The 16,002-nt window shown below is 40.1% G+C and overlaps 1 protein-coding gene across 5 annotated transcripts in view; it reads right to left on the reverse strand.

Annotated features, from left to right (window-relative positions):
- PARD3B (par-3 family cell polarity regulator beta) overlaps window positions 1-16,002 on the reverse strand; it is a 2,083,049-nt gene that overhangs the window by 1,501,065 nt on the left and 565,982 nt on the right. For all 5 annotated transcript variants that reach the window (XM_073646400.1, XM_073646398.1, XM_073646401.1 and 2 more), the window contains one exon: window positions 14,565-14,693. In XM_073646400.1, coding sequence (XP_073502501.1) covers window positions 14,565-14,693 — 129 coding nt within the window. The remainder of the gene's footprint in view (window positions 1-14,564; window positions 14,694-16,002) is intronic.

Below are 16,002 nucleotides of genomic sequence, written 5' to 3' on the forward strand. Positions count from 1 at the left end.
TGTCTAATCACTTATACCACACGAGGAACTGCGTAAAAAATAAATAAAACCAATTCTTAACCTGCTGATGATTTGTTCATTCTGCCTCCAAAAGATCGCACTACTAGCCACACTTATCCTGCGCTAAGCATTTACACTGGAGTTTCTGTGTAAATCTCTGAAATACGTGATTCAGACAGAACCTCCGGCAGAAGATTCCCTATAGTGAGGCAGATGGAGACATTGTGAACGTACTCTGGCCTATGATCTGGTGATTTTCGTCTTTTTAGGCGTGCATAAAGGGCTGAACAGAGGCCCAATGGAGTCCAGAGAAACTCTGCTGTCTCATTATAGTGAATGGGTCCCTCGGGAGTTTCATCTGAATCACGCCATTCTGAGATTTAGATGGAAACCCCAAAGTAAGTGCCCAGCATAAAGCACAGAATAAATGTGATTTAAAACGTTACGTAAAATGTACCCAACGAAAGCATCAAGCCAATCCACAAAAAAGCAAGTCCCCACTCTGGTCTGTCATCTGTTAATGGAAATTAAAGGAAGCTTCCTTGTTACAGGTAGTACAAAGGCTCTGGAAAAGTGAAATGGCACCTCGCCCCCCAAAAGAAAAATTCAGCAAATTCTGCACTCCCAAATCCAAATGCCCCACTCCCTTCTGAGCCCCAGTGTGCCTAAACTGTAGCCAGCGTGCCCCTGCCGGAAGCTACGCCGCTAGCTGATGCCTCACACGGGGGGGGGGGGGGGGGGAGTAGTTAGGGTGACGTCACTGCTCAGAGAGCCTCAGAATCCAACACGTATTGGAGGAATCACTGTCCTCCTTCTTCAGTGATTCCTTCGATACGCGTTGGATTTTGTGGCTGCTCTGAGGCTCTCTGAGCAGTGACGTCAACCTAACTACTCCCCCCCCCCCCGTATGCGGCATCAGCTAGCGGTGTAGCTTCCAGCCGGGGCACGCCGCAGGTCGAGCACCAGCAGAAGATTCACGGCAAGGGGCATCTCTGGGAGGACGCTCCCATTACAGACTTTTTCACCACCAGGCATTATACGGGGATTCCAGGACCCAGCACAATATAGGAGGACAAAGCAAACTACACAGGTACTTTAACCATTGTGCTATCCTCTGCACTGGTCCATATGTAGTGTCTAATTGGATGATTTTATCAGTTGTCTCTGTGATCCCTATAGCAGCACAATAGGGGATTGCAGGTGCAGGGATTTTTTTTTCCCATTTTATTATTGACACTACTGTAGGTAGGTCTATTACAGCATTATCTGCATTACTCCTGACATATGTTTACCCTGGTGTTCTAGATTCTTTCAGACACTTATTTTTTACGTCTGCGAGCGCAGTAGTATATACTCCATTCACTACATGTGGTAAATGTTATTTATTAACTATTTTGTATGACATAACTCTTTAGTTTAAGGACATAGAAATGAAAGTTAAAAATTCCAAAGTTTTTGAAATTTTTGCAGAAATTCCAATTTTTTCACAAATAGACGCAAGTCATAGCAAACAAATTTTACCACTATCATGAAGTACAATATGTCATGAAAAAACAGTCTCAGAATCAGGGGGATCCGTTGAAGCATTCCAGAGTCATTACCACATAAAGCGATAGTGGTCAGAATTGCAAAATTTACCCTGGTCATGAAGGTGAAAACAGTCTTGGGGGATAAATTAGTTAATGTCTTTTTTTGGCTTTTCAACCAGAACTACAATATTACAAAACCTACATATCACTTCTCTGAGCTTTAGTTAAAAAACCTGTATTAACCACTTTAGAATGAAATAAAACTTGCTTTTAGGTTACAAAACTCTAACATTATAGAGTTAAATGCAGACAAACGTAATGTTATTATGTAAAAAAAAAATCACACCTCTGCGCTAGTAACTTATGTAACTTATGTACGAGTGACATGTACGTCATATATTTTAAGAAATGGTTTTCTCACCAAAGTAAATAATTAACTCCAGCTAATGAGATCTTATATAATCATTACCATGTTACTGTGTGAAATTGTCAGACAGGAATTTGTGTTAAAAACGAGCAAGTAATTACACTTATTAAACTATGACAACAAAAGCTTGAAAAGTAATTGATTAAACTTGAACTACCCTCTCAAGAAATTCACAGATCTGTGAGCTTGATAAGAATGTGATTATCTATACAGTCAAATGCCATATCGTAATACTATTTAAAGCGCAACCGTCATTTTAATTTATATTTCATAAATAAATATTGCACATGAAAATAAGTAATTTTGTAATAAAGTATCTCACAAAAGTGAGTACACCCCTGACATTTTTGTAAATATTTTATTGTATCTTCTCATGGACCAACACTGAAGAAATGACACTTTGATACAATATAAAGTAGTCAGTGTACAGCTTGTATAACAGTGTAAATTTACTGTGCCCTCTAAAAAAAACTCAACACACAGCCATTAATGTCTAAATTGCAGACAACAAAAGTGAATACATCCCTAAGTGAAAATGGTCAAATTGTGCCCAATTAGCCATTTTGCCTCCATGGTGTGACTCATTAGTGTTACGAGGTCTCAGGTGTGAATGGGGAACAGGCATGTTAAATTTGGTGTTATCGCGCTCTCACTCTCTCATGCTGGTCACTGGAAGTTCAGCACGGCACCTAATGGCAAAGAACTCTCTGAGAATCTGAAAAAAAGAATTATGGCTCTACATAAAGATGGCCTGGGCTATAAGAAAATTGCTAACACCCTGAAACTGAGCGGCAGCCAAGACCATACAGAGGTTCAACAAGACAGGTTCTACTCTGAACTGGCCTCACCAGGGTCGACCAAATAAGTTGAGTGCACATGCTCAGTGTCATATCCAGATGTTGTCTTTTCAGAATAGAATTATGAGTGCGGCCAGCATTGCTGCAGAGGTTAAAGCGGTGGGGGTCATCCAGTGAGTGCTGAGACCATACACTGCACACTGCATCAAATTGGTCTGCATGGCTGTCATTCCAGAAGGAAGCCTCTTCTAAAGATGATGCACAAGAAAGCCCACAAACAGTTTGCTGAAGACAAGCAGACTAAGGACACGGAGATAAACTTATTTCGTTCAGATGGTTCAAGCGTGTGTGGCGGCAACCAGGAGAAGAGTACAAAGACAAGCGTGTCTTGCCTACAGTCAAGCATGGTGGTGGGAGTGTCATGGTTTGAGGCTCCATGAGTGCTGTCGGCTGTGAGAAGCTACATTTCATTGAGGAAACCATAAATGCCAACATGTACTGTGACATACCGTAGCAAAGCATGATCCCCTCCCTTCGGAAACTGGGCGGCAGGGTAGTATTCCAACATGATAATGGCCCCAAACACACCTCCAAGACCACCAATGCCTTGCTAAAGAAACTAAGGGTAAAAGGTGCTGAATTGGCCAAGCATGTCTCCAGACCTAAACCCGATTGAGCATCTGTGGGGTATCAAAATTGATCAGTCATTATCGAAATTCTCAATTCTGAGGTATTCAGTGAAGACAAACTTTCCCCTTATTGAGATAGGAGATGGCAGCTGCTACGGATATAATTCTATGTAGATATGAGGGGGGGAGGAGGGAGGAACTCTTCCTCTAGCTCCAGCCACCTCCTCCCCCTCAAATCTTACAAAGTTTCTTACTTTCATGTTTGCCTTTGCATAACAACAATTTTTCACATGATCAAAGGCCCAATAGGACTAGTCTGGTCCACTTTATAGATGAAAAAATATCATGAGAATACTGGTAGCTCCTGCATGCGTTCATTATGTAGACAAGCAAACAGACCTGCACATGGAGCCAGTCACTTTTGGAATTTGCAGATGTGACTAACCCGCTTTACACATACAGCTGTCTGAACGGGGCCTTAAATGAAATCTGCCAGTAAGATCACCCACTCCACCCCCCCTTCAAAAACTGCATGAAAGAGAATGCAGGTCTTTGAAAAGAAAATAAACTGACCCCTTAGTCTATCCCTTGCTGCATTCTGAGAAATAACCATTTACATTCATATGCAAATGAAGCGTTAAGTGCTCTGAACATGACAGAGCCCTTAAGGAGCCTCTGCCTCACTTGGCCTATGTAAGTTCCACATTCCAGATATTACCAAACCCCAGTACTTTAAAAAAAAAATTTAAAGAAAAATAGAATTTGTTTTATTTCTCTTTTTAGTTCAAACCAAACACAGCAACAAAATATCAGATGCAGCAGCAGCACGACTAGGTTATCACATTAGGTAGGAGACTTTGGAGGGATTTATCAAAAAAACAACAGTGCAAGGGAGAAGTTGGAAAGGAAAACACAGATTGCCCTGCATAACTGCTCTACTTTTCCTTTATTGTAGTTTGGGTAAATCTTTATAATCAAGTGAATTTCCCTATAGAACTCTAAGTCTTAATGAATCAGGCAAGGCAAGAAGTGCTGTGCGCTGTCTTGTGTCCTTGTCACAAATATTACTCCCATCAGTGACTGGAGTAAGATTTGTGGCATGAGAAATGATGCAGATAGTCATGAATTTGACAAATGGGGGTCACCAAGAATTTCATACCAAAATTTGCAAAAATGTTGCGCATCGTCGCATTGTGCAAAATTTTTGTGACTTTTCAAACCTTTTAACTCAAGAGTTCTGCTGTGAAAGCTTTGAAGAATCCGTGAAAATGGATAAAGAAACTGTTGGCCAAACCTGAGGTTGAATGAGACGTACAGGACAAATGTGAATAATTATTTGATTATAGAACTGTGAATGAACCTAGTATTAGTCTAATAAAGAACAAAGATGATGGCAAATCGCAACTTCGCATAAAGCAGCTAAAACGAGCATGATAATAGAAAGGCATGGTGAAAGACAAAAATAATTTCAAATCAGTATTCAAATGAATATATTTTGGTGTATTTTATTCCTTTTTTACTTATTACCATGCTGACACCATTAGGCTATGTTACATGTTGCGTTTTTGCTGCAGGCAAAACCAGCTCTCTTGACTGTAAAGAAACTGCTTACAAAAAGTTTTACTGCATTTTTTGCCGAGTTTTCAGGATCTCAAAGTTCACCTTTGCTTCCTCCACAGAAGAATGAACACAGGTCACCAATGCAATACATATGTGAAACCACAAAACCATTTTTGGAAAAAAGGACAATTTGATCAAATTATTTAATGGAAAAAGAATTTTATGTCTGAAAAAATGTTGACAATTATGAACAAAAAAAGTTCATATGAGTTCATGAAAAATACAAAATAACAAATATAACAGCATAGGGAGGTGAATTGGTCATGAATAGTTTACCTAATACATTGGCAGAGCATTGAGTTTGTAGGACACTGTTTACTTTCTCACTTTGGTGAGCCTTTGAGTTGACCAGGTATTGTTCAATTTCACACCTTGGTTGGCCAATGTTTACTTTTCACATATCACTACTTTAATTAAACTATACTGTGAAGATCTGAGGTTGCGAGTTGTAATAATCACCAAGGCCGGTTAACAATGCAACTACTTTTTTTCCCTTACATTCATGGTTTTACAACAACTCCGAGTAGATGGCCAAAATACATTGTCCCCAGTTCACAAGATCCCCTCCCCTAGGGCTGGTAGTCCTACTGCCTCGTACCAGGCAATACTCACTGTCTCCCAACTTTTGTCGGCCCACAGATTTTGTATCTCCCGCCAGTATAGTCTGTAGCCCCAGTCAACGCTCCTTGAGACGACAAATAACACAACCAAAGCCCATGTATCCAGCAGCAACAGTCCTTAAGAAAGTTTGTTAAAGACAGACAACAGATCTAACAACCGTAGCACGTGTGTCGAGCCCAGCCGGCAACCGATCTCCAAACTCCATAGGCCATTCATCCATGGGCTCTGGGACCTCAGCAATTGATCCTAGTCCCTTGACGTCACTTCACCAACTCTCACTAAAACATGTGGCTTACTTGTCCTCCCTCTAATGTGATTAGCCTCCTGGATGGGCAGAAGTGTTCACACCCTCCCCATTTGCTTTTATCTCAAAGAATGAAGAATATTCCAGAAGCCCATCACCTTGGACTGCATGTGACACCCCCTGTGGTGACAGCTCCATTGGGACTACTATCCCAGCCACACAATGGGACTAGTGGCTGAGAAAACAATGGCTTGATTGCTTTCACTGATTACTAATCTTGGGTCAGGCCTTATGTATGCATAAGATCCAGCCTGCAAGTCTTCCTTTGCTTACTGTCACTGAATGGAAACATTAAGTCCTGAGGCTGAACTGACGAGCAAGCAAATCTCTAATAGAACACAACAATAAGATTGACGTAACTGGTGCTCTGTGCTTGAAAAATTCAGCATCCCTTAGAGTCTCGGATTCCGCTCTACGTGCATTGGCCCAATAGTCTTTAGAACAAAGCCAGCTCCTCACATGTACTAATTTTAATTAAATTGTACTAATCCTAACTGCCAACTCAGGTGATGAGACCAAGAGATCATGGTTTAAATTTGTGAAAATCACAAAAATAAATGGGTTTCACATACTATTATAAAACGCAGCTTAAAATATGCATAAATCAGCATAAAAAACGCAGCAAAAAAGCAACGTGTGAACATAGCCTTATACAGACCCTGTCAAGGTCCTATATGTCCACAACAAGCTACCACCAGTCAGTACATAAGACACAATGATTCACAAATCAGGGTAGATTGATCTGCTAACACATGATGAACACTTAAAGGGGTTGTTCGTTTCTGGACAATTCTTGTACAACCCCTTCAGGGTTCCATTTAAAATAATAGCAGTGGATAATATATAACCTCCTGACATTGCTGAAATGGTGCCATTATTCCTGCCAGATCCCGAGACATTATTGTTTAAGGGGTCTGCAGCTTCTGGTCGGCTCTAGCCTATTAAAGTACCATCTGTAAGGACTTCCACTCTGACTAAATAGTACACGATGCAGCCAATCAACAGATGCTGATTGGCTGCAGCAGACTCCAGACTAGTCTGGAATAGGGTCACTGCAAAAGGTGATTATCTTGTATTTGTATTTCAAATGGGGCCATGAAATGATTACACAAAGATTGGCCACTAGTGGATAATCTTCTTCACGTACATATGGATCATTTAATTAATGCGTTTTGTTTCCAACAGAGCTACATCCATCTGTGCTTTTTTTGGTAGCCCTTAACGCCAAAAAATAAATATATATGTATACATAATAAACCCAATTTACACTTATCCAGAGTGACCTCATTATAAAAAGAGCAGCACTTCTCTATTCTGTTTAAAATACGAAGGGTTAAATTTCAGACATGGAACTTTCCACTGCGTTTCCTGTGTGTGTCACTCATAAATTCCCACACTTACACATATATACAGGAGAGAGTAAAAACAACAAGGAAACAGGAAAACCTGGACATGTGCTACAAGGAAAATGAGGCTCCCGATAAAAGGAATTGAAAGGTTGTTTTATGGGAGAGATGACACTGTCTGGCCAATTCCTTCTGATAGACAGGAAAGGGAAGCTTTTGAGCAGACCTTCATCCTGCACACTCCTCAATCAGGGTCAAATACACACACCTACATCAATCAAGATAAGGCAGGACCCCACATCCAGAGTCTAGAATGGCACCGATACATCTCACATGGCAGACAGCGAGAGTTATACAGGCACATACTGACCCCCGGTAGGACATTTAGGAGCTCAGTCAATGACAAACAGAATGATGGTACATTTACCATACACTAACCTATCAATGTGTTAAAAAAAAAAAAAAGATTTCCCTTAGTGTGCATTCACACAGACATATAACATACAACAGGAACAGGTCCATTTAACACTTTGTGTGCCCATTTAGTATGTGCTTCTCTAGATCTCACGTTCCACCACAGGTTTAGTTATTGTTACGCTAGACTTATTACCCCCTTAACACTTTAAAGTAGATTTCCAGAAAAAAAATTAAATCAGATGGGAATAGTAACATACAGTTATATGAAAAAGTTTGGGCACCCCTATTAATCTTAAGCTTACTGTTTTATAAAAATTGGTGTTTTTGCAATAGCTATTTCAGTTTGATATATGTAATAACTGTTGGACACAGTAATGTTTCTGCCTTGAAATGAGGTTTATTGTACTAACAGAAAATGTGCAATCTGCATTCAAACAAAATTCGACAGGTGCATATGTATGGGCATCCTTATCATTTTCTTGTTTTAAATACTCCTACCTACTTTTTACTGACGTACTAAAGCACTTTTTTTGGTTTTGTAACCTCATTGAGCTTTGAACTTCATATCCAGGAGTATGCAATCATGAGAAAAGCTACTTAAAGTGGCCACTTGCAAGTTGTTCTACTGTTTGAATCTCCTCTGAAGAGTGGCATCATGGGCTCCTCAAAACAACTGTCATATGATCTGAAAACAAAGATTATTCAACATAGTTGTTCAGGGGAAGGATACAAAAAGCTGTCTCAGAGATTTAACCTGTCAGTTTCCACTGTGAGGAACATAGTAAGGAAATGGAAGAACAAAGGGACAGTTCTTGTTAAGGCCAAAAGTGGCAGGCCAAGAAAAACATCAGAAAGGCAGAGAAGAAGAATGGTGAGATCAGTCAAGGACAATCCTCAGACCACCTCCAGAGAGCTGCAGCATCAACTTGCTGAAGATGGTGTCACTGTGCATCGGTCAACTATACACCGCACTTTGCACAAGGAGAAGCTGTATGGGAGAGTGATGCGAAAGAAGCCGTTTCTGCAAGCACGCCACAAACAGAGTCGGCTGAGGTATGCAAAAGCACATTTGGAGAAGCCAATTTCTTTTTGGAAGTGTGGACTGATGAAACCAAGATTGAGTAGTTTGGTCATACAAAAAGGCGTTATGCATGGCGGCAAAAAAACACAGCATTCCAAGAAAAACACTTGCTATCCACAGTAAAATTTGGTGGAGGTTCCATCATGCTTTGGGGCTGTGTGGCCAATGCCGGCACCGGGAATCTTGTTAAAGTTGAGGGACGCATAGATTCCACTCAGTATCAGCAGATTCTTGACAATAATGTTCAAGAATCAGTGATAAAGTTGAAGTTACGCAGGGGATGGATCTTTCAGCAAGACAATGATCCAAAACACCGCTCCAAATCTACTCAGGCATTCATGCAGAGGAACAATTACAATGTTCTGGAATGGCCATCCCAGTCCCCAGACCAGAATATCATTGAACATCTGTGGGATCATTTGAAGAGGGCTGTCCATGCTCAGCGACCATCAAATTTAACTAAACTGGAATTGTTTTGTAAAGAGGAATGGTCAAAAATACCTTCATCCAGGATCCAGGAACTCATTAAAAGCTACAGGAAGCGACTAGAGGCTGTTATTATTGCAAAAGGAGGATCTACTAAATATTAATGTCACTCTTCTGGTGAGGTGCCCATACTTATGCACCTGACAAATTTTGTTTGAATGCAGATTGCACATTTTCTGTTAGTACAATAAACCTCATTTCAAGGCAGAAACATTACTGTGTCCAACAGTTATTACATATATCAAACTGAAATAGCTGTTGCAAAAACACCAATTTTTATAAAACATTAAGCTTAAGATTAATAGGGGTGCCCAAACTTTTTCATATAACTGTATATAACTTCCTAATACAGTCTTACTGCCTATGGAGCCCTATACCTGCACTGGTCCCTGTCGCTGAGCTTATGGTCACAAGCTCAGGCATTAACTGTTCACATCCACAGGCTTGAAGTGTGTCGATGTGGATATCAACCCTGATTTCTCCAAATGTAACACAAGATCCAAGAACTGGAGGGTACTATCTGAAATGGAAGCTGTAAAAAACAAACCCCAAGGATTCTTGTTCAGGCCATCAAAGTCAAGGGCTGTATTTTTGGGGCCTTTCCAAAGAAAGATCAAATTGTCAATGTAACAACGATATATACCGCCTGAGGAAGGTAGCAATCCGCTTCCGAAACGCGTTGTAGTTTAATAAAAGTTTGTCTTTTACAGTCCTTGTCATTGTGGATTCTGTGCCTTAGCGCTCTAACTAGACTGCTTTTTAATTCCTGTATGGTCACAAGCTGACACAGGACAGGCTTTTGTGTTCGTTTGTGACCACAGCAGTGTGTGAAGAGGGTCAAATGACTGCTTATTTTAATAGCAAAGCTGCACCCCTCTCGGTCTTTGCATTGAGAGTGACATTTTGGATAGCAGCACGGAACTGGTGCCATCACGGGAATTGTAAGACTAAAGGCCCCGTCACACATAACGAGATCGCTAGCGAGATCGTTATTGCGTCACGGTTTTGGGATCGCTGGGGAGATGTCAAACATGCAGAACTTCCCAACGATCTCGGCCGCCCCAGCGATCTAACCAACGATCTCGGCGGTCGTTGGGACGCTTTCACACAGCAGCTATTTCAACGATCCACACCTTGATAGGGACTGTACTGTGTCAGAAAAGCGTGCATAAAATTACTTTTCCGCGCCCCCCCTCATCTCCAATTGGTGGACGCTACTGCGTTCTGATTGGGTGGCCTTGGTTTAACACTGCGTCTCCAGTCAGATGGGATTTCTACTGAGTCTCGATTAAAAATGGAAACTCATTTGAGACCCCAAGCAATACCCACCTCCTTAACCACTTCGCACCAGAGCCTGTTTTTGCCTTCGTGACCGGGCCAATTTTTTCAATTCTGACCACTGTCACTTTACTTTATGAAGTAAGTAATCTGGAACGCTTCAACGTATTCCCCTGATTCTGAGAATGTTTTTTCGTGACATATTGTACTTCATGATACTGGTAAAATTTCTTCGATATAACTTACGTTTATTTGTGAAAAAAATGGAAATTTGGCAAAAATTTTAAAAATTTTGCAATTTTCTAACTTTGAATTTTCATGCCCTTAAATCAGAGAGATGTGTCACACAGAATAGTTAATAAATAACATTTCCCACATGTCTACTTTACATCAGCACAATTTTGGAACCAAAATTTTTTTTTGTTAGGGAGCTATAAGGGTTAAAAGTTGACCAGCGATTTCTCATTTTTCCAACAAAATTTACAAAAACATTTTTTTAGGGACCACATCATATTTGAAGTCACTTTGAGGGGTCTTTATGACAGAAAATACCAAAAAGTGACACCATTCTAAAAACTGCACCCCTCAAGGTGCTCAAAACCACATTCAAGAAGTTTATTAACCCTTCAGGTGCTTCACATGAATTTTTGGAATGTGGAAGAAAAAAATTAACATTTAACTTTTTTCACAAAAATGTTACTTTCGACCCAATTTTTTCTATTTTCACAGGGGTAACAGGAAAAAATGGACCCCAAATTTTTTTGTACAATTTCTCTTGAGCGTGCTAATACCCCATATGTGAGGGAAAACCACTGTTTGGGCGCACTGCAGGGTTTGGAAGGGAAGGAGCGCCATTAGGCTTTTTGAATGTAAAATTTGTCTGAATAATTAGCAGACGCCATGTTGCGTTTGGAGAGCTCCTGATGTGCCTAAACAGTGGAAACCCCCCACAAGTGAAACCATTTTGGAAACTAGACCCCTTAGGGAACTTATCTAGATGTGTGGTGAGCACCTTGAACCCCAAGGTGCTTCACAGAAGATTATAATATTGAGCTGTAAAAATACAATTTTCTAATTTTTCCCACAAAAATGTTTTTCATCCCTTAATTTTGCATTATCATAAGGGTAACAGGATAAATTGCACCATGAAATTTGTTGTGCAATTTCTCCTGAGTACGCCGATACCCCATATGTGGGGGAAAACCACTGCTTTGGTGTACGGCAGGGTTCGGAAGAGAAAGGAGCGCTATGTTGGCTGAGATAGGTGGCTGACACCATGTCACATTTGAAGAGTCGCTGACATGCCGAAACAGCAGAAACCCCCACAAGTGACCCCATTGTGTAAACTACACCTCTCAAGGAATTCATCTAGGGAAGTAGTGAGTATTTTTTAATTTTTAAATTTATACCATTGGGCAGTGAAAAAAGCATAATTATATTTTTACCACAAAAAAATGTTTTACCCTCTAGGCTGAGCACTTACATCGGGGTTTCCATCTAAATTTCCAAGTGATATAATTCAGATGAAACCCCTGCGGGATCCATTCACTGTAATGAGGCAGCTGAGTTACTCTGGACTCCGTCTGGCCTCTGTTTAGCGGTGTCCTTTTTTCAGAAGTGCACAAAACGGGCCAACCGCACTTTTATGCACGCCTAAAACAAATGACACCGTGGGATCCCAGGCTAGACGGCGTCCACAGTGGTCTATATCTGCCTCATTACAGGGAATCTTCCGTCATGGGTTCTGGCTGAATCACGTATTTCAGAAATTTACACGGAAACTCTGGTGTAAGTGCTCAGCGCAGAGAGCAGGATAAATGTGAGCAGAGCCTTACTGCGATCTTTCGGAGACATAATAAACAAATCAGTAGCAGGTGAAGAATTGGTTTTATTTATTTTTTACGCCGCTCCTCGTGCGGTATAAGTGATGAGATTACTTTATTCTTCGGGTCGGTGCGATTACAGAGATACCAGATTTATATTGGGTTTTTATGGCTGACAGCTGTCACACACTAAAATACGCTTTTTTTTGCAAAATCTAGTTTTTGCATCACCATATTTTGAGGGCTATAATTTTTCCATATTTCGGCCGACAGTCATGTGATTGCTTGTTTTTTGCGGGACGAGTTGACATTTTTATTGGTACCAATTTTGGGTACGTGACATTTTTTGATCGCTTTCTATTCCGTTTTTTGGGAGGTAAAATTAACAAAAACCAATTCAGGAATTGTTTTTTGAGGTTTTTTTTTATGCCGTTCTGCGTGTGGTAAAAGTGATCAGGCAGCGTTATTCTTCGGGTCAGTACATTTACAGCGATACTACACTTACTGTATATTTTTTTATGTTTTGGCGCTTTTACACAATAAAACAAATTTACAGAAAAAAATATTTTTTTTGCATTGCTTTATTCTGAGCGCTATAACTTTTTTATTTTTCGACTGATGGAGCTGTATGGCGGCTTGTTTTTTGCGGAACAAGATGACGTTTTCAGCGGTACCATTTTTTTTTCTATTTTGCTTTTTGATCACATTATTTTCCACTTGTAATGGCCCTTCTCATCCGTGCTGCTGGTAAAAAACTGACAAATCTCCATGTGGTTTAAATGAATGCACAGTCCGTACAAACACAGGGACAAGTGTGCAGTATCACAGATTATAATGGGTCTGTGTGGTATCCATGAAAAAAATGGAGCCCTACATACTGCAAACACGGACATGTAAAAGGGGCCTAATATTGTGAAAAAAAATAGGACTGCTTATTTAAAACCCAGCGTCTTTTTCTGCAGCCAAAACCTGCTTTCATTGATGCCAAGAGCAGTTTTTGTTGCATTGTTTGGTGCATTTTTGCTGATATTTTTCGTTTGGATTACAAGTGTGATTTGTCTTCAGTACATGTTTAATAATATTAGTTTTATTCTCCAAAAACACAGCAAAAGACTGCACAAATGCAACAAAATCTGTCTGCTGTATTTTTTGCAACATTTTTGCACTTTCTCATTGCTGCAAAAACACTGAAAGAATTGACATTCTGCTGACTTTAGACAATGCAGTGCTCAAATTCAGCCAGGAAAAAAATCGGAAATCTCATCGCTTTTGTTGACGCAGCGTATACTATTTGCAAAAAAGAAAAAAAAAAATCAATAAAACACTGCACGTGAACATAGCCAACAACTAAGACACATGGGCTGATATACATACAGGAGATCACAACTACAACGTTATTTTACCATGTCTATTAAAGGCACAGTTTCAATATAAAAAAAGAGGTTAAATTGGGGAAAATGAAATAATACACAATGAATACGTGTAGTCTCATAGTCTCATAAACGCTGTAAAAAGAGTAATATTGCTGCATCAGTAAAGTATTCTACGGCTCCTGTTATTTCATCTCCCTTGGAAGCTATACATTAAAGCGATACCATTTCAGCAGTCATGTATGTGGTCGGCTCTCACGTGTCCACACATGCTGGTGTAACTTTCTTACAAATGTAAATGTGGTTCTGTATGAAATAACTGACAAAGAAAAGGAAGCCTGAAGTCTGTGAAATCAATCGCCAGTGACACATGTGTTATAATTACAGAATATCTCACGTCTTATTAGGAATTACACAAAGAGTTTACTGAATCCATGTGAGTAAGACAATAAGAGGTGACAAGCTTAACCAGGCATTTATCATGCTGGGATCAGATCAGCGTGCCACTTTACCTCGCCGGGCCTTTTAAATCCTGCAGGGTTACATTTTACGACTTGTCATGGTGGTTTTAAATCATCTATACATTTTTTCCAGAGTTGGATATATTCATGGACTTCTCCATAAATCAGGAGCTGTGTTCTACCCATGACAACATCACATCCCATAGCTTATGATGTCACCTGGGGTTGAAAATCAAATTTCATGGACTGATAGTAAATCATTGTTGATTTTGATATACTGTGCGCTGAGCTAGCAGACTATTGCACGCCGTCTCACTGAGACCCAGTCAGTCTGACAAGGAAAAAGCATCAATAATGTGCTGTTATTGAAATTACCAGTTCACGGGGCAGAAAAGCATCCTCCTGCCGGGCCACCACTAGAGACACGGTCTCTCCTAGCTTGGTGCTCCTCAGTATGGCCACCAGCTCCTCTTGGGTCTTGCCAGCAATAGCCTGGCCTTTAACCTAAACAAGGATATAACATTTAGCTATTATTAGTCTGACATCATGTAAGCCAAGAACTTACTATTAAGTTAATTCACACACTATAGCTGAACATAGTTATACTTCTAAATAATTTTTAGATAACCTACATAAATAAATACACACTCATGGAGTTAAACATTCAAAAGATTTGTATTAATTATTTCAATATAATTAAGAAGACTCGTAAAATAGGTGGAGAGATACTAAATCAGCGCCTGAAGAAGATATCAAATATAGGGTACTCACATCACAAGGCAGACACATGCACTGGATAATTTATCAGAGGGAATCTATCACCAGGCTTTTACTATGTAATCCGATAGCAGCATGATGTTCGCTGATTCCAGCGATGTGTCACTTGCTGGGCTGCTTGATGTCATTTTCTCGCAGTTCTCTAAATGCGGAGCCCGGTATAACTCCTCCCATATCACTGATTGGCAGCTTTCTATATACACCGCATATTGAGAGAAATCAGTGGTGGGGGCGGGGTTACACAGATCAGCTGACTAGGAGGCAAGCAACAGCTAGTCCTGTAGTGATAATCTTCTGCTAATAAAACACTGAGCTTATTGAAACAGCAGCATACCGTCTAATAAGTGACACATTGCTGGAATCAGAGTATCTGGGGGGGAGGGGAGGAGACAATAAAATGCAAAATGATACAAAAGTAGAGTTCAGAAATGAAATCCAACATAACAAACTTAACTTCAAATAATAACCAGTCTTAACGTGCAAAAATGGTTATATTAATTCATGTAGTAATATATACACCTACTGACCTACCACGGAATGGAGACAAGTGTTTCGTCTTACCTTTCTATTTATAGGGAATCTGTAATCAGGATTTTGTCACCAAATCTGAAAGCAGCATAATGTAGAGACAGAAACTCTAATTTCAGCAACGTGTCTCTTACTGAGCTGCTTTCTATAGTTTTGTTAAAATCATAGTTTTATCAGCAGGAAATTATTGCTAGAGGACTAGTGAACCTGATGCCATGCAGTCCTCCATATTCAGGGGCTCTGTATAACCTCTCCCCATCACCGATTGGCCTCTTTCTGCCTATACACAGTGTACACACAAAGCTGCCAATCAGTGGTGTGGGTGGGGTTATACAGGGCTCGGCACTAACAAAATTGGTAAATATATAGCAGATACAATTTTATTTTTTATTTTTTTTAAATTGCAACAAGCAGCCCAGTAACTGATACATTGCTGGAATCAGGGTTTCTTCCCCTACATCATGCTGCTCTCAGAAGGGGTAGCAAAAATCTTGTGACAGATTTCCTT

Source organism: Phyllobates terribilis, unplaced genomic scaffold, assembly GCF_046119375.1.
Source record: "Phyllobates terribilis strain yellow unplaced genomic scaffold, ASM4611937v1 Scaffold_9__5_contigs__length_417890890, whole genome shotgun sequence".
Taxonomy (NCBI): domain Eukaryota; kingdom Metazoa; phylum Chordata; class Amphibia; order Anura; family Dendrobatidae; genus Phyllobates; species Phyllobates terribilis.